This window comes from Cucurbita maxima, unplaced genomic scaffold (genome assembly GCF_002738345.1).
Source record: "Cucurbita maxima cultivar Rimu unplaced genomic scaffold, Cmax_1.0 Cma_Scf00024, whole genome shotgun sequence".
Classification (NCBI taxonomy): domain Eukaryota; kingdom Viridiplantae; phylum Streptophyta; class Magnoliopsida; order Cucurbitales; family Cucurbitaceae; genus Cucurbita; species Cucurbita maxima.
The window spans coordinates 2876124-2904068 of record NW_019272040.1 but is presented as its reverse complement, the minus strand read 5'-3'; the positions used below and the strand labels follow the sequence as shown (position 1 = coordinate 2904068).

The window sequence follows — 27945 nt, the reverse complement described above, 5'->3', positions numbered from 1 at the left end:
AACTTTATTACCTTACAGGACTCCACATACAATCATAATTCAAAATTGGATGACGTAATCAAACTTTTTAAAAAAGCTAAATTTAAAGGTTTGAAGGTTTTATTTGCAAGGGAACCAAATAAAAATCAAGAACCTGAACAGAGTTTGTTAAAAGGTATTATAGCAACAGTGGTATATTCAATCACTTCCTTTTTTCCAATAAGAGGAATCATTTTTTGCTTGCAATAGTTCAGTAGCAAACAAATTTCCATATAGCAGAATACAGTTAAGGAGCAAGTGTCAGCTCCATGGTTAAGTTACAGAGAATCACAAAGAATCCTTATGCCCAAACTAAGACTGACAGAAAGCAACGGGAAGATTAGACTTCCAAAAGACAAAAGTATATCCAGAGGGTACCATTTAGATCCCAGGTTGTGTATGTACAATGAGCAGAGTGTCAGCCTGCATTTACAGAAACATCAGATGTGAAATACCCCACATATGTATAATCGGACCTGCATAGTTCAAAAATGTTCAAGAGTCAGCCCGGATTTGAGTAACAACCATTGAAAACAATAAAGAAATGTCAGTCTATTATTGACTAGTTGACATGGTCGACCTGGAGAGGAGCACTTGCCCCAACATTACCAGCATATAGTTTTATAGTTAGAACCATATACGAAATGTCAGTCAACAAGTCATGGATCAGGCTATATCAGGTATTCCAACTATTAGTACTGCTACAAATTCACAAATGATCAAAAAAAAAAAAAAAAAAAAAANATTCACAAATGATAAAAAAAAAAAAAAAAAAAGAAATCAACACGCCATAATATCTCTGATTTTAAAACTTTTCGAATGGACTACATCATTAGCAAGCATATATAGTTAAGGAGTGCAAACAGTTGAGCCTTTAAACCCCACGTATTCTGAAAGAAAATTAAAGTGTATATTGTACGACTGATTGAGTAGCTGCATGAATTTTCTCAAGCAATGGACCTATTTCTTTTGTCAAGAAATCACACTTTTGTTGAGAAAATGGAAATAGTACATTTTACTTGACCCACAACCAAACTCCAACAAATAAACGCTAGAAGTAATAATAAGCAGCACTTTGGATGTACACAAGCATGTTAAGATGCCGGAAGTTGAAAAGGAATTACGATCCTGTTGTGCTTACAATATTCATCAATCCCAGTTATCGACGGCTAGGGCCTCCAAGATCAACGTCCATAGTATAATCATATTCGATAGTCGGAATAACAGACGCGACAAATTTTAAGAACAAGAAAAGATACCTACAAAAGATAGAAGAAAACAATTAATAAGTAGAGGAGCTTAAGATACTTGGTTAAGAACAAGCAAAGATTGTCACCAAAACTAGATCTGCTGTTTTAAATAGGAGTTCAAAATACTTACTTGTGAACTTCCGGTTCTACGCCCCGGGACATCAACACATCAATGATCTTTTTCATCACAGCCCCATGTCTGCAGGGATGTACAGATGCATGCTTTCCAGGTAGGTGGGGATGGTCCTCAATGGTCACCTGTATCCAAAGATTGAACTTATAAAATAATTGGAAAATCATGTTCCACATGACCGTCGGAAGGGCAAATCAATAAAACAAATGCATGGGTCCTCCAGACACCACAATAGGAGTTCAGGATGCATCAAAAGGGATTCTTGCTGGTCATCTTAATAATGTGTAAAATTATAGATTATCGCATCCAAAAGAATCCAAATTTGATAATTCATAGATTTAACCCTTTTTTTATATTATAAAAGGTAAATGTACCTTTCTCAGAAGGAAAAGAAAAACAGCAAGCTAATTTAGACTTGCAACAAAAATAACATGGAATAAATGATGGGCCTAATATCAGGATCAATTTATTTCTTGCAGATGGCACAACTACATTATTACATAATCACAACTTACCGTTTTTCGTGCATGATCTTGACTAACATCTTCAAGCACATGTTCTGGCTGTAAGAGCATCCTTGACTGACATAGTTCACAGATATTTGATTTAAGTACATACGTCCATGGCTAATAGAAGTTGTGTAAGAAAAAGAACTTGCATAGCAATAGAATACATGCATGGTGATTAGATGTACAAGATCAAACGTTCTACCAAACTAGAAATGGAAACAGAATAAAAATACAAAACCTCATCATATCCTGTCAGCCAAACACGTGGTGTCTGATAATATTTATCATACCTGATATAAGAGAAAAATAGCATCATTAGATAGAAAAAAATTTGATCAAATTACAAGTTTAGTCCCATCATACAAAAGATATGATACAATAACGATAGGCACTTTGTCCCAAAGAGTAGATAGTATTATAGGATTAGCTATTGCAGATATATTTTTGGCATATTCCTTTTCTATGGTTATTCCCTTACTTGCATTCTTTTTATATAAGATATAATTTCACTCAAAGATTGAAATTTACTTTGAATGTAGTATCCATGGTGCCTACAAAAGACCTTCCCAATTTGCAATGAGGGAGGTATAACTATAGGAAGTAAAAATATTAGACAGTTTGCACCAAGATATAGTTTGGTAAACAACATTGTCAAAAAGTTTTGTATAAATGTGTCTTTTCTGCGAATACTCTTTGATTTCTTTCTTTCCACAGATTCCAAAAGAAAGTCATGATGAGGTTTTTTCATAGCAGGGCTTTTGCATTCTTGAAAGGGTGGTATATTAAGGTCATGCCCAATAGATTCTTTACCTCCTTAGGGATGTGAGATGCCATCCGAATATATTGAGAATCGTTGTCCAAAAATTCTGAGCGTACGTGATTGCATAAATAAGTGGCTATGTGATTCGCTTTCTTTCTCGCATAATGGTCACCAATGTGGAGAAAGAGAGATATAAGGCTTTTTTTTTTCTTTTTTTCCCGAAGATTTTCACTTGTAGTCATGGCTTTATGCGCTATTTTCCAACGAAAAAACTTTACCTTTTTAGGATGATGTCCTTTCCATACTGTCTTTGCTAGCATGGTATTTATTGCTTCTACTTTTTCCCTCATGTCCATCATCAAGGATTTTGTAGAGAACCCTGTCAGTGTAGGGAGCTAAGTTAGTGAGTCTTCTTTATTTGACAATACCACTAGGGCAAGATCAAGGCTTAATTCATCCCACTTTGTTGCTTCATTATTCTTTGAATTCGCTTTAGGTCCCAAAATTTGTTGACAACATTCCACGTTTCTTTGATCCTGGCTTTTTTGTTGTGTGAGAATCTATACAAAAGTGGATACCTCAGGGCTAGCCTGGTGTTTCCAATCCAGGGGTCTATCCAAAATGACGTGCTTCCTCCATCACCCACCCTATGGCAAGTTTAGTTGGTGATGAGGTTTTGATGTTTCTTTATGTACTTCCAAGGCCCTTTTGTAAAAGATGGAGGGGGTTGATTTTTGTTTGAAGTAAGAGTATATTTGACCTTTATAAGATTTCTCCACAAGGCCTTTCCTTCATAATAATATCTCCATATCCATTTGGCGAGGAGGGCTTTGTTCTTTCTTCTTTATTGAGAAAAGATTGAGACCTCCCTTTTCTATTGGGAGGTTTATAATATTTCATCCAACAAGGTGTAAGTCATCTTTCCACAGGTAGTTTCTGAATGATCTTTCTATATCTGGAGCCATTTTTTGTGGTATTTCAAATAGAGACATGCAGGAGGTGGGGAGGTTTGATAATGTGGCTTGTGTTAAGGAAGTCTTCCATCTTTTGAAGTATAACATGATGGCTATGTTGAAAGCCTTCTTTCAATTTTTTCAATAATAACCTCCCATACGGAGAAAGATTTGTGGTTTCCTTTTTGAGTTGGTCCTAGGTACATATTCGATCATTCTCCCTTTTTACAACCATATATGCTAGAAAATTCTTCAATAATTTCTGTGCTAATATTGATGCCCATGCTCTTTGTTTTTTGGAGATTGATATTTTGTCTAGAGAATCCTTCAAAGGTTTTTACCATCTCGATCATGTTTTTTATGTTTTTATGGAAGAGGCATCGGCCAAGTCAACAAAGAGTATTGTGTCGTCCGCGAACTGAAGGTGGTTGATGCTTAAGCCTTCATTACCAATCTGAAAACATATTATCTGCCCTTCGTATTTTGCTTTTGTCAGTAGGCAACTGAGGCAATCCATTACCATGATGAAAAGAAAAGGGGATAGTCGATCTCCTTGTCGGAGACCCCATGTGGCATAAATTTTACCTCTCGGTCTTCCATTGATGATGATAGAGAAGTTTGTGGATGAGATGCATCCTTTTATCCACCTTCGTCATTTTGAGCCAAAGCCTTTTGCCACAAGAATGTTTTTGATGCCAAGAAGCCAGAGCTACTCACATTGAGGCCAAGAAGCCAGAACTACTCACATTGAGGCCAAGATCATCAACCAGTATTGTCTATTTTTTAAGATTTAAACCTAGGACCACTAAGGTTGAAGCCACGAACATTACCTATATGCCCAACCCAAAAAAAAATCCAAGTCCGACGCTGATAATTTCCTACTTTACAAAAATGGCAAAGATTTGATTTCCCCAAGTAGTGCACCAATGCTCCAAATGAACTTGCTAATAATCATTTTTGAAGAGATTAACAATAACAATGACTGTCTAAGAAAACCAAACATAAAGTAATAACCCGCATCTGGGCTATCTGATCCAAATCCGTTACAACTCTTTCCACAGAGAAAAAAATTATTTGGATTAATGCAGTCTTTGCAGTGCTTCGGAGATTTGGAGTAGAAGAAAGTGGAGAATTTTATAGACAGGAAAATAATTATGGAAAAACTCAAATTGAATTCAAGCTTCATATAGGGATCATTTCTGAGAAATTTCTAACTACCCTCTTACTATGCTATTTACTCCAATTGCATCAATTTTTCTTTTCATAACTTCCCTCTTTGGCTATAAAGAAGGATTTTTTCACCAACCCAAGAATTTTGATCCATTTTTATGCAACAGATACATTATAAGAATCTTTGGAAGAATTACAAAAAAGACAAAACAACAAAGAAGAGACCGCCTTACGTGATGCTGACATCATAAGTTCGTGTTCGAAGGATATTATCGTCATCAGGTTCATGGGCAATTTGGTAGGTCAATGGCAGAGTGGCCTACAATGAAAATGTGAACATGAATACCTTATCAAAATCACAACAATGCAGGATGATCATAAAGAGTTTTTAATCCCAAATGGTAAATGTGTACATGATGATAATGAAGCAAGAACTTTCGTTATCAGACTCAAGAAAACTTTTACAAGATGAGATGCCAAGAAAGATTCTAGATTATTTTCCACAATCCATGCCTTGCAAATTAAGAGATCATGGGGGTGGGGGTGGGGGTGGGGGTGGGGATGGGAGGGCGGTGGTTATGTAGGCCCTCCTATAAAGTTGAGTATTTTTTAGCCACATTTGCTCATAAATTGGATCATAAAAATTAACATACTGCATCAGTTGCAAGAGCGTCATCATTTTCTTCAATATCAGCAAGGTCAGGAATACCATCTTCATCTTCACCACCAAAATAGTTTGGAATTGACTTAACAATCTTGGTCCTGCTAATTTCAAGAGTTTCCAGGGAAGGCAAATTTTCCTCTTCATCGCTTTTTTCTTCTGCATGAAAGAACACATGTTATTAAACAAATGTAAATCCCTAGCTTTACACTGAAAGATAAAGGTACCCTTCGGTTTTCCATGAGTTGCCAGCCAGCCATCGCCATCTTCCTCATCAAGTAGAACTTCACCACCTGCAGCTTCATACTCCTCTTCTACATAGGCAGCCCGGCGAAGGCAAGGTACTGGAAAGAAAGTGAACAGTCATCCTTACTTTTGATAATGACTCAATAAAGTTGAAGTCTAGATATGCCCGAGAATTGATTCAATATTTGACATAACGCCAGATCATTAGTTGCAAAAAGTATATAATTGACCTTACCGGTGCTGAAACAGTTACCAAAGAATTAATTTGGTAATTAGCTACAGGTTAAATACTAATTTCTAGAAAAGATATACATATAAACTTGAACTCCGTGTCTCAAAGGAGCACTATATGTTGCAGAAAAAAGTAATTCATGTTTGGTATTGAAACGTGAGTTGTTTCTATTGATTAGGTTCCCTGCCAAGTGTAAGCCTCATTGTGGAGAGCTACTTAAATTTTAAGGCATGAGTAGAAAGAGTAATGTTTAGAAAAAAGGCCTGATAACATGCAAAATTCTTTTTGTTTATGGCAATATTTCAGATAAATGACCATAAATTAATAGAAGATTATGGGAAGGAGAAGTGTAAATGTCAAAAGCACATAAACTACAAGGTATGGACAGTAAAATTACAAAACATTACGGTTCTGACTGTAACCCCTAGAATTACAAAAAAAAAAAAAAAAAAAAAAAAAAAAAAAAGTTAATGATTGTGCAGTTATACCATTTCTGGTAATTAAGAATTGCTTATCTGGGGGCAAGTATGATTTCCTCTTATTCAGATCACCTGACTCCCTAAAATCATGAAAAAGAAAAACATATTTTAACATGTATTAGATAAATTCAAAACATTTCCAAATTTTAATTCCAAATACAGGAGGTGAGAAAATTAAGAGTGCAACTGTAAAAGTGAACCACCAATAATGAGTTTTTAAAATTGTGGAAAGATCCACATTGTCTTTCGCCTGAAAAAGGGACGGGACAATGTATAACATACACTGGATAGTCGACATTTGGGTTATTACTGCCCTTCCGAACTATGAAGAACCTAAAACTAAGTACGCATACAGAAGCAATGGATACCACTCTAAATTTTATAATTCAAAAACAAATAACAAACTTATGTCAAACGAAGGTCGTAGACATGGTTTCAGGAAAAATAAGAAACACTAATGGGATATCACTATTATTAATGTCCTTTCTACACACAATATGTACCACTCTCCTCTCTAGCTTTCTCAAGAACCTTTGATTCAGAAGGCATTTTAATCAAATCATTAAAGATTTTTTTCCCAACCATTCCAATTCACTAAAACGGAGATAAGCAACCTCCTTCATCAAAGTTTACAATAAACGGCTTATACACCGGCACAGACCTCACCTCCTAGACCAATTAACCTTGGTTTCGTTCGAACAGCCATAAACGACCTCAGTATCTTCGAAAACAGAATTGACAAAAATTACAGGATTCGGAAAAGAGAATTGTTATAATCGGTAGTGCACAGAATCTTCTAATAGAGACATCCGTTCAATTCATCAGTTGAAGAACACGTCTATCAATTTCGAATATCGCAAAAGAACAAATTCAACAAATATATAAAACAACTTCGATCAGGAAAATGGAGAGAATTCACATGAAAATACCAAGACCAGGTGGGACACTTGGAGACGAGATTATCACCGGCGACGATGAACTCAGAGACACTGAGAACGCCTTTCTCTTTGAAGGCGGAAATGGTTCGAGGCCCTGTGATCCTCTCAACAGTGCCTTTGAAGGCCTCGTGAAGCTTCTGCGACAAAACCATGATCTCGATGTCTCTGAAATTGATGAATTCAGATGAAAGATTTTGGAAATTGGACTAGGAATTTGGAATCCCCAGAGGAAGCTCGACTCTGATCAACCAGCGAATTTGGGCTTCTCTGGGGAAGAGGTTGTTTTGGGGTAAGTGTCAAAAACTAGCGTCTCCGAAGAATCCACCCGCGTTTGATTTTTTAGCTTTTATTTTACATTTATTCATTTTTTTTTTAATGATCGTATTAATTATTTATAATTAAAATTTTGTATAATTTTATTAAAATTACTTATTTGAGAATAATTATTAATATCTAAATAATTTTAAAAACTTCGAATTTAAGACATATTAATATTTTATTAATTATTTATTATAATAATATAAAATTTCGAAGTATATCTCGTTTAATATAATTTATTCTACTATATACAAGACTTTTTTTTAATATAATTTGTATTAAATATGTATAATTCAGAGTCTATATATTTTTATTAAAATTTAATTATTAAGATATTTTACCAAATAAACTTAAAATCTAAGGTATATAAACGAAAAATAAATTATTTTAATAAAAATAAAATAAAATAGTCAAGGATAAATAATTTATAAAATTAATTTTATTTATGTAAAAATTTGTTAATATTTTTCCTATAAATCATATTTTTTTACCCATATAGATTTAACTAAAAATATAGATTTCCATCGAATCGGGTTAAATCATGAAATTTTATAATTTTAGGTGTCTGGAAGGTTGCCACGAGTAAGTCCGTTTGGGCAAAATAAGTCATCGATATATTTTGAGTCCAGAATAGAGTCATACTATGTAGTCCGCCCATTCTTCAGTAGCGGAAATGCCTCACGGTTGCCTCCGGTAAGAGTCTGGGTCCATTCAACTGAAAATAATAATAATAATAAAAATAATTATTAATTAATAAAAATAAAAAATAAAAAAGCCTAAACGAACGAGCTTGTATGCCCTATGTCACGGTCATGCTCGTCCAGGGCGTGTTGCCCATGGCCGCATGCCTATGGCAAGCCAAACCCTTGTCATGTCTTTTCATTCTAGTGTTTTTACTTCTATAGTTCTAGGGCGTATGACGCCTCAAAAATATCATGTCTAGGCCTGCCAGACATGAAATGTCTCAAAATGTAATATAGGGGGATATGACTAGTTGTCAACTTCTCCCTACCCAAGGTTATATATGCTAAGCCGTTGTTATCTCTCTCTTGCTTGCTTATATAACGTCTCTTTCAAAAATCTCTCTTTCTAAAATCTCTCTCTACCCTCGTTTTCCAAAACCTTCTTTTAAAACCGAGGCTAGAGGCTCGATCATACGTCGCTTGGCCGTAGGCGACGCAAGTACAAATTGGCTCAGCTCACTTGTCGTTGGAAAGTGAGTGCCGCACAATCGCTAGTCCGCTGCCTTTAAGAGTGCGATTGTGTCACCCTACTCACGTTCTCGCATCTATATTTTAATCCAAGGTTACCGTTGGGGGCTAGGGCGTGTTTGGTAAGGTGGTGTTCTTTAGCTTTATCCAGGATGGTCTTTTGGTAGTTCAAGCAGCCAAACAGAAAAGGCGGGAAATTCTCTTCAACTCCAAAGTCCTCGAATTTTCTTCGATTCTTGATTTCCCGCTCCCATCGCTTCACCCTCTTCCATTCCTCTCTCGCCCTAATCCCAAACTGTATTTTTTTTTTTCCTTCTTAATTATCGTGCGGATCATTGGCTGTGTCCTTACTAAGAATCGTTCAATTCAAGATTCAAAACTCTTCAAGTCGCATCTACCTTCAACTCCTCGATCGGCAGCTGTATAATTCCTGGTAAAATCTCCAGGGGGAACTGAAATCTATTTTAGTTGTTGAAGATCTGGGGATTTCGAGCTCTGGCTGAGGAGTATTCTTCTGTCGACAAGGCGTAGATGAGATTTGGGAATTTCGGTTTGTCGTGTAATTGATTTGATTATTTGTAAAGAATGGCTGATTATTTTCGTTTTTATCCGGATGAGTTCAGTCTCCATAGCACTGTGGAACTGCAGAAAGCTTGGTATCTGTTCACGGTATTGCTGGATATTGGTCACCCTGCTTCTGTGGAAGAAATCGTTGTGAGATGCGAATTGTTCAGCGTTACACCAGATTTTGTTCGGTATCTATGCAAAATTCCCAATTCTCCTATCTCTCTAGCGGATAGTTCTCTCGTTTTTATCTCCGTAGTTGCGATCTCTTCTGTGGGGCGGTATTTTTCGAAGGCAACGAACGGATGGGATTCTTTGAGACGGCATTTTGAAGTTCTAGAGCCCAATAGGCTCTGGGGTAGCGATGTTAAAACATACTTTCGGAAACGGAAAAGATCAATCTTAGATTCTGGAGTACCTTTTCCTGCAAAAAGAATGTTAACTTCAACTTCTGGAATTGGTACAAGTCTAGGGTTGTTTTTGTTTTCTTTATTTACTATTTTCGACTGTTTTTTTATATTTATTTTCGTAGTTACTTCGTTCAAGTCTGACCAAAGATGATTCATGACTGTTGTAGGGAATGGAAGTTGTTTGTCAATGACAAGAAGGATTTCTCATAATTTTGATGAGGTACTATTCCAATTTTGCTCTTTCAATTCCTTTTCCGGTTACGTTTATAATGTGTAACCTTTGAGAATTTGGATGACCCATATTGTTTATTATTTATTCTGCTGAAGGATGGAGATGAAACTATAAAATTCTTACGAGTGATTACGTTTTCTTTCTTTCTTTCTTTCTTTCTTTCTTTAGGTTAGGAATGTTTTATACGAACTTAGTGTTTATTTACAAATTCAAATAGTTCAATCTGGTCGATGATCATCTTTCCTATGCTATTATGCATTTCTCTTCTAACAGTAAACTTTTTTTATTTATTTCTTATTTTTTTATCGAGTTGGGGACTTGTGGATGCAATGAAACAAATGTGGATCTTATTTATATTGAGTTTGTTACCTTGAAATCTGTTATACTTTTATTCTTCTAATAGATATACGGTAGTGTAGTGCGAGAGTTATTTGTGATAAATCTTGTCTATAATTTATATTTATTTGCTTGATGTTTTACAAGTTAATGACATTGTCATGCTTGATTCCAGATTGTAATTTTCTTTCTGTTCGGAGCAGAACACAGCTGACTTTTTTTTTTTCCCTGCATGAAGGTACCTGCTGACTATTTAACTCTCACCAGTTCAAATTCGCTGACAGTTAATTTGCCTTTTGAACATCTAGAAACGGGACATTTGGATGTAAAAATTGATGAAGAGCCCTTTCCTCTTGATTATGCTGATTTTCCTAACTTTTTGATGAGTCATGATGGACGAATGGGAATTGATAATGCTGTTCAAGCTAGTAAAATTTTGATTAAAGATGATGCTGGTTTTTTTAGTGAGAATGGACATGATTGCCACATTAACGAGGTACAAAAAGTCTCAAGTATACCAAATGTAAGACACGCAGATAGAGGAATGTTATGTAACCTCGATCTTGCTTTGGGTCCACCGTGTAGCTCCACAAACACACTTTCTTGTGACAAAATCCTTGAAAATCACAATAAATTGGCTTATAGATGTGGAAACACATCTGTGTCGTGCCTTGGAGGTGATATGCAGCCTCGTGTTCGACCTTCTGAGGTTGAGAATGGGATTTGCACTATGCATTTGTCTAATATTTCGGAATGGAAGCTAGAAGATGAGAAAAACAAGATTTGCGAAATGAAGAATTGCTCCGAGAACACTAGAACAACAGAAAACCATCTTGTTCACTTGGAGGGACACGAAGTAACTGGTGAAGCAGGAAGAAACTTTCTAGATTTGAGAAACCCAGTAACCTTCTCAAACATGGATAGAGATGACATATCCAGGAAAGGCAAAACTCAGATTCCTTGTTCCTTACCTGACCATTTGTTTGATCAGCAGCCATCTGTCAAGACCTTTGGGGAACTTGATGGATCACAAAAATGTACTTTAGTTCCCAAGAAAATTCTCATGGAGTCTGCAGTTAGTAAGGAGGTTTCTCAACCTCTTGAGCCGCAAAACCAATATAACAGTGTCCATAAACCGACGTCGAAGGTGCAGAAGTTCAAGAAGAATTCAAATGAGAATGTGCACATTAAGGAAAATCCTTTGGACTCTCCCACTTCATCTCTGAAGGTAAGTTTCTCGAATACTCATTTTGCGCAACCTTTGGAGCTATCTACTTTTGAGTGGAAAATGATGCTTGAGCTAAAATGTGCTATTGACTATATATGGTTGAAATGCCAAAATCAATGCTTAATGATTGTTCTGTTGAACCAGTTGGAGAAAACATCATTTCCTCAATTCGAGTCTTTCATCATTGAGGAGGAAGAAGGTTCTGGTATGCAACTTCCTTTTCTTATCTCACTTTATGGCAGATCCCTATATTCTTCGCGTTTCCACGGGTGCTAATAATGTTCCATCCTATTCAGGTGGTTATGGAACTGTTTACAGGGCTCGAAGAAAAAATGATGGGAAACGTATAGCTATCAAATGTAAGTCTGGTTTACTTTTATGCTACTCTTTCAAAAAGTCGTTTAATTGTCTAAATTTATAAATATGTATATATTTTTTTAAAAGGAAACAGAGATATTTTTTTGATATAATCAATTTTACAAAAGGCTAATGGGGTTAAAAAATTCCCTCCGATTAGCACAAATAAGAGACTAGTTACAATAGACTTTTCTAACTGGCGTCTGATGACTATACAAATTAAGATGAAACAATAAATTATAGTTCTTTACTTTCCCATTGAATGTTTATAGTTTTTACTTGATTAAATTACTATGGGCTGTGATGTTTTTAGTTTGACAGAAGTAATTTCCGTTTTGGTAATTATTGTGAAGCGATAGTTTTTCATCTAGAGAGAACAATCTTCCACGCAGGAATGTTACCATATCATGCTAAAGAAAACTCGTTTTTCGTCACATGTCTGTTGGTCCATTTTTAATGATCGCAAGTATAGTTCTATATTTTATTCTCAAGTTAGATTCTTATGTGATAAATTATAATTTAACTCCTGGGCTTCAGAAGCATTGCTTATCTTTTCTGAAATATGGAAGTATATGACAAATATATGCCCACCTTTTCAGGTCCCCACGTTAATGCTCACAAGCACAATGTAAACAATGAGCTAAAAATGCTGGAGCGATTTGGGTATGTATATTGAGAACATTATGACATTATCTTTCATTCATTCAAGTTTTTTCAAATTGCAATGTCCTATTGATACATTCTTTTTCATGCAGCGGAAGGAACTTCATAATCAAGTGTGAAGGGTCCTTTAGTAGTGGCAACAGTGAGTGCTTAATGCTGGAACACGTAGAACATGACAGACCTGAGGTAATTTTTTTTTTATGTTTCAAATAATATATTTTAAAATGTTTTTTACGGGCTACTTGTCGGTTAGTAATATGGAAAGTTAACACAAAAATAAGGCTTTGTAGTTTCATTTGATCAATTTTAGTTCTGGAGGATTGGTACCCTGGAAGTAGTTACGGCATCTAAATTCTCTCAAAAATTTACTTCGTTTCACTCGAACTGTTTTGCTACTATGTAGGTTTTGAAGAAAGAAATTGATATAGTTCGGCTACAGTGGTATGGCTACTGCTTGTTTAAGGCCTTGGCATGTCTGCATAAGCAGGTGAGTTGTTACTATAAGTAGCGGTGCATGAATGGAAATGCAATTCAAAGTTTTATAGGGCATCTGTCTAACCAGTTTTTCTTTAACAATTTTAGGGAGTCATGCACAGAGATGTTAAGCCTGGTAACTTCCTGTTTTCTAGGAAACAGAACAAAGGTTACCTCATTGATTTTAACCTTGCCATGGTTGGTCCCTGAGTTTCCTTTGCTATTTTACATCCTAAAATTTTCACCTCCTTTGACTAAAATTAATTAAAATTCTAATGGCCTTTGGTGTTTTTTTGTCAAATGTTTTTTCACAGGATTTGCATCAGAAGTACTCCATAGCAAGTAAGCTTCTTTGTGACACACTGTTATTTCTTCGTAACGTCCAGAATTTTTCACTTGCTAAGGGGAAAAAAAAAAAAATACATTGTATTCTTACCGTAATCTTATGAACTGGTAGTAAATCTCTTTTTGACGTTAATTGTAGATTTCAAACATCAATAAAGTTATCTCTTATATAAGAAGTCTTTGATGTTTACTGTCTTGTTCGTTATACAGACCTTTGTTTTCATTTATTTATTTATACTTTATCTGATTTATAATCTGATCAATCAACCTATTCCATTTAGGTAAATCAAATACAAGTCATCATGCATCTTCGAGTCATGTTACTGTCCCTCATTCTTTATCCGGTTCATCTGTTAAAGACCAGAATTTCCGAGGTTTTGCATATCTCAGCAAGGGAGAAACAGGAATTTCTAAGCAGGCTTGCGAACATGATAAGACCTTGAAAAAGAGAGCTTATATACCCTTGAAAAAATATCCAGATATGGGTGGTGGGAGTGCAGTACGTAGCCAGGGTGCAGATGGATCTGGTATAACCTCTGCAAAGGATGTAACAAGTGTGAGGACGCTTTCCACAGAAAATATGAGGGAGCCTCTTCCATGTCAAGGAAGAAAGGAATTGCTAAGTTTGGTGAAAAATGCATTACGCAATTCTGACCATGTCACCCAAAATAGTTCCGATTTACGAAGGAAAAGGATTGCTGCTCCTCCAGGCAAGGAAGACAACAAAATTATACATCCAAGCCCAATTCTGGTCCATTGCTCTGGCATTTCTGTAGCTGGTTCTAGAGTACTAAAAGCTAAAGGTTTGTAGATGAATGCTCTACTTTTGAAGTATTTGGATCCTATGTTCATTTTCTTAAGTAAAGTTACTTCCAGGAGATGCAAAGCGCAAAAAAGAGGGATCTTGTGCTGGGACGAAGGGATTTCGAGCTCCAGAGGTGACCTACTTACTGTTACCTTGAAAACAAAAATGCTTATTTCTCTTATGTAGTTTTGTGTTTTCTGGGTCTTATATGACCCACATTCGATTATACTATTGTGTTCTGGCATTGACCAACAACCAACAACTCACAACTGTGTAGGTCCTATTCAGATCCCTACATCAAGGACCTCAGGTCGATATCTGGTCTGCTGGTGTTACTCTTCTCTATCTAATGGTTGGAAGAAGTCCTTTTATTGGAGACCCTGAACAGTAATATTCCAAATATAAGCCATTAGTTTTTTTTTTCTTTTTTTCTTTTTTTTAACATTTTGTTGCTGTACAGTGGCTTTTCTGACTTGTATGAATCATGGTAGGAACCTAAAAGACATTGCTAAATTGAGGGGCAGTGAAGATTTATGGGAGGTGGCCAAATTACATGATCGTGAATCTGCATTTCCACGGGTATATTTCTAACATCTGCCATAGCAAGAAATCACTGTTTTACAAAATGCCTTGAAAAGAGTTGGTTTTTTATGTGGCACCAATAAACATCCAGATTTTAGCTTTTCAAAATTTAAAAACTGTCCTAAATGTTGTGTTGTGAAGCACTCAAGCTGAAGAAACATAATGATTATTGATGTAATTGAGCATCGTTAAAAGGCCTGTCTTGTGAATCTTGGATGCCTTTGGAGTTGGTATTAAGCTAGGGGACCTCTCCCCAGTTACTTGTCTCAATGCACCTCATTGAGATCTGCATTTTTTTTCCTTTTACCATAAATTCTCCTTATTTATTCTCTTATTAACAAGTGCTCTTCCTCTTTCGTTCACATTTTTTTAGTTAACAAATTATGCTGTCATTTCCTTTTCTTTAGCGAATTTGTTATTATGCTTAAGAACTGTACCTCCACCTTGCATCTATGTTCCAAAGAGCTTTGAAGCGTTGTCCTACCTCTGTATTCCTTGTCTTATGCATTGATTACATAGACCAATATCCATGATAGGATAGTAGGTAAGCCAGTGATCTTTTGATGAATAGATGACTTGATTAGCTAGTTCGTCGCGTCTATCCATCTCTGGAAGCATATGACCATATCTTATTGACCATCGGTCTACTTCTTTACATGCTCGTTTATTCATTTTCTTGAGATAGAGTTCTGACAAATACATACTACTTATAAGCTTATTTTGGTTCATCAGTGAAGGTTTTATAAATATTGCAGGAGTTGTTCGACATAACATCCTTCCCAGCTAGGGATTTGCAGAGTTGGGTCAAGGCTCACACAAAGCGACCAGATTTCTTCAAGCTCATCCCAACATCACTCTTTAATCTGGTGGATAAGTGCCTGACAGTTAATCCGAGACAAAGGATTACTGCAGAGGAAGCTCTAAAGCATGAGTTCTTCAGCTCATGCCATGATCGGCTTCGGAAGCAGAGGATGCTCTTGCAAGGTTCTAGATTCAACTCCGCTAATGTCTTGGGCGAACGCAAAGCGGTTCAATGACAGGTATTCGAGCTTTTCTTAAAGATGAGTACAATTTTCAAGGCTTTGATATTGTTCCTTGCCCCTTGTTTTGAAGCTGTATATGTCCTTGTAATGATATTGAATGTATGTTCCATGTCATTATAATGTTAACTTGTAACATAAAAATATAATTAGCAGAAGGCATTAGGCAACATGTATATATACTTTTGAAGGAGTTAATCCTATGTGGAGTTAATCAAGTTTTATTATGTGGTCATGAATGTTTGAATATTTGATATTTTGATTGAGAATATATATCTTAACCATATTAGGTTATTCGACGGTGGCTTTCGAAATTATTTAAAACATGTATATAAGGTACCAAAATCATGTTTTCTTGTTTAACCTTTCTAAAACAAAGAAGATATAAAAAAAGTGGATTGACATGTGGAGAAAGCATTAAGAAGCAAAAAGTTTAACAGAAAAAGAAAAGAAAAGAAAAGTGAAAAGCCCAACGCCTTTCTTTTATTTTCTTCCTTTTCTTCTTCTACACACTCACCCAACATCTTTTCCCCCACATTCTTAGTTGTGCTTTGTTAATCAAACATCCCACTCTCATCCTCTCCTCTCTCCCTCTCTCCATAATTCCAAAATAAAATAAAATAATTAAAGTTAAAATATCCGTGACTAGTTTTGTGGGTTGGGTACAAGGGTCCCTTAAATACATCGACTATTTGAATTGCTCTAGTGACAAGAACAGGTCGTTACGTGCCAATTGAGAGACAAAGAGATAATATTATAAAGGAAATCATTTCCATGCTTCAACAAAAAAAAAAAAAAAAAAAAAAAAAAAAAAAAAAAAAAAAAAAAAAAAAAAAAAAAAAAAAAAAAAAAAAAAAAAAAAAAAAAAAAAAAAAAAAAAAAATTATAGAGAATAAAAAAAATAAATAAATAGAGAATAAAAATGAAAATAAGAACAGAAATCATTGAATGGAGAAATATAATGAAGACCCAAAGTAAAAAGGGAGAAGAAGCACATGGGATGCTGGTAAACAAAAATATTGGGCAAAGAAAAAAAAAACCCTAATAAATAATCGACTAAATTAATATATACGGCAAAAATTTATATTCTCCCTCTTAAATCTCAAAAAAAAATTAAAAAATATTTAATTTTGTTGAAAAATATGAGTAATTTTATTTTTTTTATTATTAATATCACGTTTTACAAACATATATAAATTTTTAAGAATAGTATTAATATCAACAAAAACTATTTGTTTACAATAATTACTCATTTTTCTTTTATTACTTGAATTTCCTCTTAATCCCCGTCTGTCTTTTCTTAATCTCTAGAACTTCCTTCATTTTTTTTTTCATTCTTTCTTTAAACATCGTAATTTTTTATGAGATTTATTCATGGTGGAAGAGATAAACGAAATATTTCTTAAAAATGTGTAAAAACCTTTCACTAATAGATGTTTTAAAATTGTGAGGCTAACACTATAAGTAACGGTCAAAATAGACAATAATGCTGGCAAACTTAAATGGTTATTTTTTATTATTATTATTTTATTTTTTATTTTTTTGGTTAACCAAAAGAATGGTCCACTCCACACCTCAATTAGACATTCCCAACAAAGTTGTTTTCTTGTTGCCTCTCCTTTGCGTGCCTTTAAGCAAACTATCTTATAATACTTCACTTTTTCAGCTTCATTTCCATGTGCTTATGCCTTTTCTTTTCCCCCTTCTCCTCCTCCTCCTCCTCCTCTCCTCCAACCTTATAGGGTCCCGTCTCGCTACGCGTTTTATTTCATCCTCTTAACTAATGCAAAATTCAACCAACTTTTGTAATGATTGATTAAGCTTAGTTCACCTCCACCATTCTTTTAAATATGAGATAGATTACATTTAGGTTTTTTAAGTTTTCCAAATCTGTATTTCGTTCCATTTCGGTTTCTTGTTAGCTTTTTCTTTAATTATTTATTAACGAAGAATTAACGTGACTTTTTCGATGACCGAGAGTGTCTGTATGGTGACCCACATACAATGTAAGGTTCCAAATGGTGACCCACGTGTGGCATTGGGCTAAATTAACCCGAATAATGACACCAAATCAATTCACAATCTGTAACAGCCCAAGCTCACCGCTTGTAGATATTGTCCGTTTTTGCCTATTATGTATCGTCGTCAGCTTCACGGTTTTAAAACGCATATACTAGGGAGAGGTATCTCCAACCGATGTGGGATTTCACACAATCTAGTCTCCAATAACATTGGACTTCTCCCCCAAATTTTTTTCTCTATTTCATTATTATATACGTGAATTATGATCAGACCCACTTGAAAATATAGAGTATTTTAATTAAGAATATTACGCTGAGTCTAAATTCAACCGATCCAAATAATTTTGGAAAACTATTACTCTACCATATATTATTTTTATTATTATTAAATAATTTGTAAATAAATTAAAGGGTAAAAAGGGAACCACGTAAAGAAATTTTATTTTATTTTATTTTATTTTATGTTTTTTTTTTTAATGTAAAAGCTTTTAGATTTTTCTATAATTATTATATAAATTTAATAGTAGCATTAGCCACGTACTCATCTTTATTAAAGTGAAGGGATAAATAATAATATTATTAAATTATTAAAAAGCAAAAATTAGGTGCATTCAATTAGAACGTTACTTAAGAGTTGAATTAGCCCCTTACTTATCTTCATTAAATAAACACCTAATTTTTTATTTTAATTTAATATTATTAGATTCGCATGGTTTGTTCACCTACAATTTTATTTCACCATTATACCCTTTTAATTATAGAAATCCACCAATTAAATGGTTTTTTATTTTATAAATATATTGTTATTTAAATTATTTTTCTTTTATTATGTTTGGATGTCCCATTATTTGATAAGCTAATTTTGAAATAATTTTTAAATAATATAGCTAAGATGTCATAGAATTAATTATATATATTAATTACAAAAAGAATTACTTTTTTTTTAACAAAACAAAATTTTAATACAATTCAATATTTAATTAATTTATGGATATAAATTAATATAAAATGAAATAATGTACTAAGTTTATTTAAATATTTTAATTAATTTTATTAAACAAAGTTTTTTATACAACAAAATAAAATTAAGAATTTCATGTGCCTCCCCACATGTTGCATACTAGAATGTCTAAAATAATACTTTATTATTATTATTATTATTATTTTTGTTCTTATCTTAAATTAATCTTATATTTTATATTAAAATATAAAACTATTTATAGAAAGATATGAATCTTAAATTTTGAAAACCACTTTATAAAAGGGTCAAAATTAATTTTTTTAATACAAAAATAAGTATTTAAAATGTTATTATTTATTTCATGCACGTAATCCTTAAAATAAGAAAATATTTTTTTTAATTTAATTTTCAATGGATTAATATAAGAAAAGGGTGAAGAAATAAAAGAATGTTAATTATTTCGTAGGAAGCACGTGGTAACTACCTCTGTCTCGGATCTCTCCATCCAACTGTCTGGGATCCACATTTTGGGGACCCACCGTCCTTCAACTGGGATCTCTCTATTCACTCCCTTGGAGACCTGCGTCCTTACTATTTGATTATGAAAGTCTCATATTAATTTAGGGAAGGATTATGAGTTTATAATCCAGGAATATTATCTTCATTGGTGTGATGACTTTTGGGAAACCCAAAGCAAAACCATGAGAGCTAATGCTCAAAGTGGACAATATCATACCATTGTAGAGAGTCGTGTTTATCTAACATGGTATTAGAGCTAAACATTAGATGATGTGTCAGCTTTCTCACTATTCTTTAAAGGGGGGAGACACGAGGCGGTGTGCCAATAAGGACGCTAGGCCCCAAAAGAGGTGGATTTGGTGGCGGTCCCAAGTTAATTGGAGGAAGAAAAGAGTGCTAGCGATGACGCTGGCCCCGAAGAGGTGGATTGGGCCCCTCACATATCATGTTGGTAGAGTCCTCGGGTGTCAAAAATAGAAGTGGTTTTAATCAATAATATATACTTTAATGATGTAATAAATAAATAAATAAATAATAACTTAAATAATTTTTTGATTAAGGCCTTTTTCTCCCACAAAAGAGGAAAAAAAGAAAAAAATTGGGTTTCCATTTGTTTAATCGTGTAGAGTTGCTTCCAATTTTAAAACTCTTCCTCTCCCCCAACCAAATAATAATAATAATAATAATAATAATAATAATAATAATAATAATAATAATAATAATAATAATAATAATAAGAAGAAGAAGAAGAAGAAGAAGAAAAAGGTAGTAGCCTAAACAAAGGCGCTTTTTGAAACGGCTGAAGAAGAGGAAGATAATAGAATTGGGAATCCATACACATTCTCATTACAAACAACCTCTCAACCAACTTCCATGGACTCTCAGTCTCAGATCTTGCTCCAGCCCTAGCCGCTTGCCAGGTTCCTATTCCTATTCCTTTTCCTTTTTCTCCTCTTTGATTCGTCGTGTTTATGTTTTCTCTCCTTGGTATCCATCAACGCCCCATTCTCGCCGCCGTTTTTCCTCCTTTGATTGTATCGTTTGTTGTTTCTGATTGCCGTGATTGTGCTCTATTGGTGTACTTCTTTGGATCCTGTTTGCTTCTTTTTTTTCCTTATGCATTTTGAGTCTTTTTTGCTTTATCATTGATTTCTGTGATTCTGGATATTGTTTCTTCTCATGCTATGATTCTGATTGCTTTTGTGTTTCTCGATTGTGGTGGATGAATGTCCATTTCCAGAGGTTTTATTGTGTGGATAAGGTGTGGGAGCTTTCTGTGGTGCTGGTGATGGATGTGGTGGAGTGACGGACAGAGGCGGCGGGGTGAGGGAGATGGACGATAGAGGTGGTGGATCGTTTGTTGCTGTTAGGAGGATTTCTCAAGGTCTGGAGCGAGGAAATACTTGTCACTCGACTTCAGGTGAATATTATCTTTAATTTCCGCCTCTCTCTCTCTCTCTCTCTCTCTCTCTCTCTCTCTACTGTTATTTACATTAAAATTAGAATTTTCGTTCTCGCTTTTCTTTCGCTGAAAAGTTCTCTCTTTTGCTCTCTCTCTTCTTTCTTTCTTTTTTTTTTTTTTTTTTTTTTTTTTTTTTTTTTTTTTTTTTTTTTTTTTTTTTTTTTTTATAAAAAAAAAAATCTTATTCATAATTCACGTTTTACTTTTTGGTTTAGAATTTTAGATCTATGTCTTGAAGTTGAGTAATGTGCGGTAAGCTCTGCTTATAGTGAGGCTCGTACTGGCTTCATGATTGCTGAGTTTCAAATCTGTATCGGTGGGTCTACTCAGTGGGATTTTTTTTCTTACAAATTTAAAAGTTTAATTTAAATTTTTTCAACTCCCTTCCGACTCTTCCTTCATCGTATGTATTATTTGTGATCAAGTACCAGAAGTTTGTGATTTTGATATTCGTATTTTAAATATTTTTTTATTGCGTTGGACGTCGTCAACTGAAATTTGTGGAAGCTAAAGATCTTTCTGGCAGAAATCATGAAACTCATTAATTAACCACGTTTCTGTCTGATTAGATTATTATTTTCTCCGATGTACGGTTGATTGTTGGATGAACGTGATGGCAGGACTCAAGCTTGCCTTAGTTGCTTGACATGATTCAAACTCCTTTTTGTAGTTTGCGTGTTTTCTTCGTTGATGGCGTTGTCTCTACTGCATATTCTAATTGTTGACTGTGCTATATAGTAAATATAAAATTTATTTTAATTTTCTTACTGTGCCATATAGAATGTTGTTTTTTGCTTGTGGGAGAAATATTCTGCAATTACAATCGGAGTCTTTGGAATCAGTCAAGATCTCTCCCCACTTTTACTCAATACTTTCCCCTGTTTTTTAATTGACTGTTGTGTAAAGGGAGATATTCCCAAGTAATTGCATTCCATGTTCTAATCACGAGTAAGGAAGGAAAAGTGTAAGAATCATCAAATCTTCTTTGTGGTACATTAGTCCTCTCAGTATGTGTTATGTGCTGTTAATTGTTTTGCAAACTTGGGTTTTTTTTCTAGCATAAACAGGAAAATAGCTCTCTCCACCTTATCATGTGTGTTAATATGACAATATTCTCTACTTCTCTTTTGTTTCCATTTTAATTGTGCTTTGCTGCGGGAAACTATTTTCCTTATCTTTATCTAATATCTTTTCCATTTTAGGATCCTCATAGTCAGTTGTCAGAAACTTGTACTGGTCGCCCTTTCATGAATCATGACTTTTCATGGAACTTCTGAAAGACATACTTTTACCATATATTCAAGCTCGGGTAACCATGAATTAGCTGGATAGCAAATAGCAAGGGGATTAAGTTCAATAGCATATGCTTGAACTTTTGCTTGTCTTATATTTTTATGATATACTTTTAAATGGCTGTCTACAGGATTAGAGGACTTGGTAATTGATAGATTGATTGCTGATGTGCTTTTGCTTTATTTCAGCTGAGGTTGTGGCAGGATCAGCTGCATGGCTTGGCCGGGGTCTTTCTTGCGTTTGTGCACAGAGAAGAGAAAGTGATGCACGTCCATCATTTGACTTAACTCCTGCACAGGTAACTTTATGCATTTGGTGACTTTTAGCTTCAATTTCAATTGAACGGGAAGAAGCCTCATTATAACTATTATTTTGATTCAAAGTGTTTGGAAGCTGAGCAATACATGGGTGACTTGACTAAAACAAGGGAAGGTGATAGTTAAAAGTAAGGTCTTGAAAGTGGAGATGAGAGGGTGATTCAGCTTAAACAAAGAAAGGTGAGCGTGACAGTGGAGAGGCAGATCTAGGATGGGGGAGGATGGGGGCGATTGAAAGTTGTAGGGAGATAATTTAGAGTGTAGAAATGTTGCTGAACTAAAAAAAAAAAAAATTGTTAATAGTTGAATGGCCGAGGGGTTCTATGAGTTGGAGATGAGCAATAGATGGGTGACTTGACTAAAACAAGGGTAGGTGATAGTTAAATGTGAGGTCTTGAAAGTGGAGACGAGGTGAGTGTGTGACAGTGAGAGGCAGATCTAGGAAGTGGGAGGATGGGGGCGGATCGGATGGTTGTATGGAGATCTAGAGAATAGAAATGAAGGGGAGGGGGGACTTAGTAAGAGGGAGATATGGAGATGAGGGATGACTTGGATAGTGAGCGAGATTTGGTTTGGAAGAGTGGAGAATTTGAAATGAGCTGGTTGGTGGTGCGAGGGGGGTATAGAGAGTGAAAAAGGAGACTAGGTTGAGGGCTTGGGTGGCTAAAAGCAAAACAAGGAAAAATAAACTGAAGAATCTTTCTTGCTAAAGAAATTATTATCTTAAATAGTAGCAATAAGTACCAGGGGTAAGTAGAATCTTGAGAAAATTTAAACTCCTTACTAGAAGAGAACAAATTGTATTAAGAAGTTGTCGCATGCGGAGCTTTACTTTTGTTCTTCTTCTTAAGATCATTTTTTATTAACTGTTTTAATTAGAATTTGTATCTCAAAATCATAGCACATGTTGGTTCTTTTATTAGGAGGAATGCTTGCAGACGCTGCAGAACCGCATAGATATTGCCTATGATAATTCAATCCCTGAGCACCAGGTTTGTTATCTACACAACGTTTTTTGTCCTTCTATAAGATGTTAAAAAATGTAGGGAGATTGTGTGTGTGTGTCTTGTGGAGGGAGAACTTGAGATTATTTTGTTTAGTTTTTCTCCTTTATGATGATCTGGACTCTTAATAGGAGGCTCTAAGGGCTCTATGGAATGTGGCATTCCCAGAGGAAGAACTTCGTGGTTTGATATCTGAGCAGTGGAAGGAAATGGGCTGGCAAGGAAAGGATCCATCAACAGATTTTAGGTAATCAGATTTACGTCGTTGCTTCATACTTGACATGAATAGCTCTTATAATTTATTACAAACGTTATTGCTGTGTAACTCTTATTAATTGGATTTTATCTCTAGGGGTGGTGGTTTTATTTCATTGGAGAACTTATTGTTCTTTGCCAGGAATTTCCCGGTATGAAACTTTTTTTTACCTTGCTTTAAACTTCTTTGAGCCTTGATTAGTTTCCTTTTGAAAAAAAAAAAAAAAAAAAAAAAAAAAAAAGAAGCTTAAAAACAAGGTTATTAAATGGAAATCAAACATACTGATTTTGACAGAGGAACCCAGATTATTATTACTTCATGAGTGTATGCATGTGAATATTTTACAAAAAAGAAAAAAAAAAGATATTAATGTGGTCGATTTATGCATAAACAACGCATTTATGCTTCTAGTTGCTGTCTTTTAACACTAAAGTTTCTGGACATCATTACAGAAGTCGTTCCAGGATCTCCTTCGAAAGCAAGAAGGAGATCGGTCTTTATGGGAATACCCATTTGCTGTAGCTGGGGTGAACATCACATTCATGCTTATTCAAATGCTTGATCTTGAAGCAGGTTTGCTATCTATATTAATCAATCTATTCAACGGAAAAATAGTGTTCTTTTATTCAGAATTCTAGGGTCCTAACTTGTGGAAATGCCATGAAATGATATTTTCAGTCAAGCCACGGACACTTGTGGGAGCAACATTCTTGAAGTTTCTTGCAGGTATGTGCAACCACCTTATTGAATGTATGAATAAATATTTTATGAAAATCATGCTTATTAAGTGAGTTATTTTCCTGCTTGTGATTTCTGCGTTACAAATATACTTTACGATTGGGTATAGGAAATCTTCTTGGATGATTTCAATCATGTAGAATTTTACATGTGGAACAAGCATCTCTCTTCTTTTCTTTTTTTTTTTCTTCTTTTTTTAATTTTTATATTTGCTAATCCAAGTTTTGCCCTTTTCCTGACAGAAAATGATTCGGCATTTGACCTCCTTTATTGTATCACGTTCAAACTGATGGATCGTGAATGGCTTGCCATGCATGCATCATATATGGACTTCAATGTATGTAGTCTCAACTCAATTGTTTCTTGAAATTGTCAAATTTATTGACTTAACATCTAAACTGGATATACTGTTTTATATGCACTCACTAGTCATACCGAGCTATGAAAATACATTGAATCAAGATCCTTTCGAACTTTGGGTTAAGACTCTTCGAATCAAATTAAGACCTGTCTTAATGCATTCAACTTTGCCACTCCTTTCCATATAAATGTTGGGCATTGTGATCCGTGTAAACATACTGTTAGGCCACCATTTATAGCATTTTATCAAAGGAAGGGCAAGAAAGACAATTTAGCCTCGACCAGTTAGTTATTGGTCAGTTATGTGGGAGTGAGTGTCGGGTGTGCAAGGAGATAGCTGCTGTGTAAGGGGGTTATAAAGTGTATTTTGGTTTTAGCTAGTGGCATTTAGCTTTTCATTCGATTGTTTTTCATTTTTAGTCTTTTGGTTAATTGTCTAAAAGAGGATATGGAACTTGTACTGATCTTTGATTTCCAATTGATAGTTCCCCTAACCTTACAAATTGGTATCAAAGCAACTCGCCCAAGGGAGATTTGGAAAGATGAATCAAAAGTGGATTGAAGAAAAAGGATTGGAGTAGATAAGGAAATAGTGGAATTAAAATTAGAAATCATATTCAAGGGAAGGTGATGGGGTTTCCTGCAATCGAGGAGTCTTTGACGACACTCAACGATACAAAGAAGATTAGCATGGCCCCTGTGCAAGCATGATACGCACAAATCGAGAAATGGTCCAATATTTTCAAAGAGGACAATATCGGGCAGTGATGGGCTTAGAGGGGAAACCCAGGAGAGAAAGTCTAAAGAGGACAATTTCTGACAGTGGTGAGCTTGGACTAGAGTTGTGGAAAGCTTGAGGCTTAAACAAAAGTAATGGGTTGAGGCAGGAATGACTTTGAGTCCTACAACAGATACCACGAATAAACTAGAATGAGAGAAGAGGAAAGAATTTTCCAACGACCGGATTAAGTTCAATAAGGTCGAAATGCCGGTGTTGTGGAAAGGTCCTCTTCCGTGCAGGTCTTTCAGTCTAGGCTTAAGTTGTCTGAGAGGGAAGGGAAGGAACTTATATTACCTTTGGGCAAACTTATACTTATTTCCAATTACTGAAACCTTACCTTACACACAATTCAATGTTAAATTTTAAATTTTAAATTTAGGCCGGCTAATGTCTAAATTTGAGCATACCTTAAATGGTCAAGACATTATATTTGTCCTAAACCTCAATATTTCAGTTTTTACTCTTACAACTATGACGTTTCATGATTTTCCTCTCTTTTGTAGACTGTAATGAAAGCGACACGACGACAATTGGAAAAAGAGCTACTAATGGAGGATATTTCAAGGCTCGAAGAACTACCTTCATACGACCTTCTCGATCAATAGTTCATTTACCGACCAAACACCTCATTTTCTAATGGAAAATAGCTTGTGGTATCGTCTTCAATAGCTTTTAACTAGATAGAGTTTTTTTTTGTACATGATTATTCTCCGATCTTCCCATTGTCAAGCGGCTTGCTCTTTTGACCAAGTAGTAGTGTACACCATCCATTCCACTTTTTTTTTTTTTTTTTCTTCTTCTTCTTTGTTGTGGTTTACCTTTTCTCTTTGTTTCTTCTCAGAATTTTCGGTTGAGACTCATTTTACAAATAAGTTTGATGAATGAGATGTTAATTTCTTACACTTCATGCGACTTGTGATTGTGAACCTACAGCATAATGATCTTTTGTTTTGTTTTGTTTTGTTATGGGATCTAAACTATATGAGATTTAATGTCATTCTTCGATTATTATTATGGTTGATCTTACGAACTTCGAAATGTCGAGAAAATCGGCAAAAGCCTAACTTTGCATTAGAGTTTTATGAACTTTGGATTGAGGATTTTAGGAGGATTTAGAAAGAAAACCAATGGGCAAAATAATGAATGATTATCCTCATAGATTCTGTCTCTAATTGGAAAAGAATCATGAGCCTATTTTAGACGTATGGCATTTTCAATGTCAGTCAGGACATTAGTGGGCCCATGGATAGCCAAGGCTCAAGCCCAATAATAAAGATGTAGGAAAAGGAATTTTGTTTGGACCATAAAGGGCTAGGGCCATGTGAGCCTAGCTGCCATTTGACTTTAACCTCAACTTGTGAGCCCACCTAAAGCATCAGCCTGGTGATCAGTCACCTTGTTTAATTTTCAAGAAAATGAAGGGCCTCCATAGCAAAAAGGAAAAAATAATAATAATAATAACGTGTGGATAATGTATTAAATAAGATCCAAAAATCAATGAAATTTCCTAACTCAAATTATTGAAATTATGATTTATTTTGTTTTTGGTTCATAACTAAAATTTTAGTAATGAGCACATAAAATTACATTATCGATATCAAATTCTACCAACGTATGAATATCGATATGTTGTAAAAAATTTCATATTTTGCTTGTATCGAAATGATAGGCTTACTACATAAATAAGGCCTTGAATCAAAGGGAATAGTTTGTATCTCGGAGATTGATAAAAAGAAATGTGTCTAGCATGAGGTCTAAAGAGAATAAACTTGCTCAAAGAAACCCGATTTAATTATGTTAGCTTAGAAATGTTATAAATGACAATTATTAAATGTTTTTTTTTTCCCTCATTAGTCTATATCTTGTTCTTAGGTCACATGTGACAGTGACAAGGTACAAATTCATGTTACTTTGTCTATTAAAGTTTTTAGGTTCTTACAATTGTTATAAACTTCGAACATGTTCATGTGATGTTATGGGTAAAGAGGAGCATCGTTTGTGAACATGATTATCCTTATTGCTCGTGACCTAAATGCATAATTCAATGGATAAAATAATTAGTTACGCAAGAAAAATATTTGTGAAAATTTTATAAATAAAAAAAAATGATTCCACTACTCTTTTAGTGTGATTCCTAAAGTGTTAATTAATGGTTAGTTAATCATTTCTTGTTGAACTAAGATTTCAGCTACATGTTCGGTTTCGGTTTCTGTGGTTAATTATTTACTAATTCCATATTAAGAATCTAAGTTTTGATTTTGGACGGATATAAATGATCCATAGTTTTTACGACTTGGATCATAGGCTTACAAACTAATT

The 27945-nt window shown here is 34.6% G+C and overlaps 3 protein-coding genes, 1 long non-coding RNA gene and 1 other non-coding gene across 7 annotated transcripts; 4 read left to right on the top strand and 1 right to left on the bottom strand.

Annotated features, from left to right (window-relative positions):
- Nucleotides 1–160: 160 nt before the first annotated feature.
- LOC111498158 (autophagy-related protein 3-like) lies at nt 161–7671 on the bottom strand. The gene is made up of 10 exons (XM_023149283.1): nt 7341–7671; nt 6421–6491; nt 5682–5798; nt 5447–5613; nt 5027–5112; nt 2149–2200; nt 1917–1982; nt 1399–1526; nt 1160–1277; nt 161–494 (listed from the first exon to the last, which is right to left on the bottom strand). The coding sequence occupies exons 1-9, from the start codon at nt 7499–7501 to the stop codon at nt 1178–1180; spliced, it is 948 nt and encodes a 315-aa protein (XP_023005051.1). The 5' UTR covers nt 7502–7671; the 3' UTR covers nt 161–494; nt 1160–1177.
- Nucleotides 2917–4468, top strand: LOC111498195. Its single transcript, XR_002720735.1, has 2 exons — nt 2917–3055; nt 4412–4468. It is a non-coding gene; the product is annotated as an uncharacterized LOC111498195 (long non-coding RNA).
- Nucleotides 7672–9106: 1435 nt separating the features above from the next.
- On the top strand, nt 9107–16108 carry LOC111497968. Its single transcript, XM_023148995.1, has 15 exons — nt 9107–9902; nt 10020–10072; nt 10659–11648; nt 11793–11853; nt 11945–12007; nt 12605–12668; nt 12761–12854; nt 13072–13155; nt 13251–13340; nt 13457–13484; nt 13769–14290; nt 14364–14425; nt 14570–14679; nt 14784–14871; nt 15630–16108. The coding sequence occupies exons 1-15, from the start codon at nt 9464–9466 to the stop codon at nt 15909–15911; spliced, it is 3030 nt and encodes a 1009-aa protein (XP_023004763.1). The 5' UTR covers nt 9107–9463; the 3' UTR covers nt 15912–16108.
- Nucleotides 16109–20189: 4081 nt separating this feature from the next.
- On the top strand, nt 20190–26578 carry LOC111497960 (ELMO domain-containing protein A-like). Of its 3 annotated transcripts, XM_023148982.1 has the most exons (10): nt 20190–20335; nt 20656–20835; nt 22359–22468; nt 23411–23479; nt 23623–23738; nt 23844–23898; nt 24200–24320; nt 24426–24473; nt 24728–24822; nt 26130–26578. In XM_023148982.1, the coding sequence occupies exons 2-10, from the start codon at nt 20748–20750 to the stop codon at nt 26229–26231; spliced, it is 804 nt and encodes a 267-aa protein (XP_023004750.1). In that variant the 5' UTR covers nt 20190–20335; nt 20656–20747; the 3' UTR covers nt 26232–26578. The 3 variants fall into 3 exon arrangements, with proteins under 3 accessions (XP_023004750.1, XP_023004752.1, XP_023004751.1); XM_023148984.1 differs by lacking the exons at nt 20190–20335; nt 20656–20835 and adding an exon at nt 21043–21193; XM_023148983.1 differs by lacking the exons at nt 20190–20335; nt 20656–20835 and adding an exon at nt 21208–22186.
- Nucleotides 25483–25588, top strand: LOC111498211. Its single transcript, XR_002720748.1, has one exon. It is a non-coding gene; the product is annotated as a U6 spliceosomal RNA (small nuclear RNA).
- Nucleotides 26579–27945: the final 1367 nt, after the last annotated feature.

Bases quoted from the DNA above. Each gene is read 5' to 3' on its own strand.
- LOC111497960 (XM_023148982.1), top strand. From the start codon at position 20,748: ATGGACGATAGAGGTGGTGGATCGTTTGTTGCTGTTAGGAGGATTTCT. The intron at 22,469-23,410 runs GTAACTTTATGC...TTCTTTTATTAG, and splicing joins TTGACTTAACTCCTGCACAG to GAGGAATGCTTGCAGACGCT. The intron at 24,823-26,129 runs GTATGTAGTCTC...TCTCTTTTGTAG, and splicing joins CATCATATATGGACTTCAAT to ACTGTAATGAAAGCGACACG.
- LOC111497968 (XM_023148995.1), top strand. From the start codon at position 9,464: ATGGCTGATTATTTTCGTTTTTATCCGGATGAGTTCAGTCTCCATAGC. The intron at 12,855-13,071 runs GTAATTTTTTTT...GCTACTATGTAG, and splicing joins TAGAACATGACAGACCTGAG to GTTTTGAAGAAAGAAATTGA. The intron at 13,341-13,456 runs GTTGGTCCCTGA...GTTTTTTCACAG, and splicing joins TTGATTTTAACCTTGCCATG to GATTTGCATCAGAAGTACTC.
- LOC111498158 (XM_023149283.1), bottom strand. From the start codon at position 7,501: ATGGTTTTGTCGCAGAAGCTTCACGAGGCCTTCAAAGGCACTGTTGAG. The intron at 5,799-6,420 runs GTATAACTGCAC...CTTTCTTTCCAG, and splicing joins ATTCTTAATTACCAGAAATG to TACCTTGCCTTCGCCGGGCT. The intron at 5,113-5,446 runs GTATGTTAATTT...TTTTCATTGTAG, and splicing joins ACGCTCTTGCAACTGATGCA to GCCACTCTGCCATTGACCTA.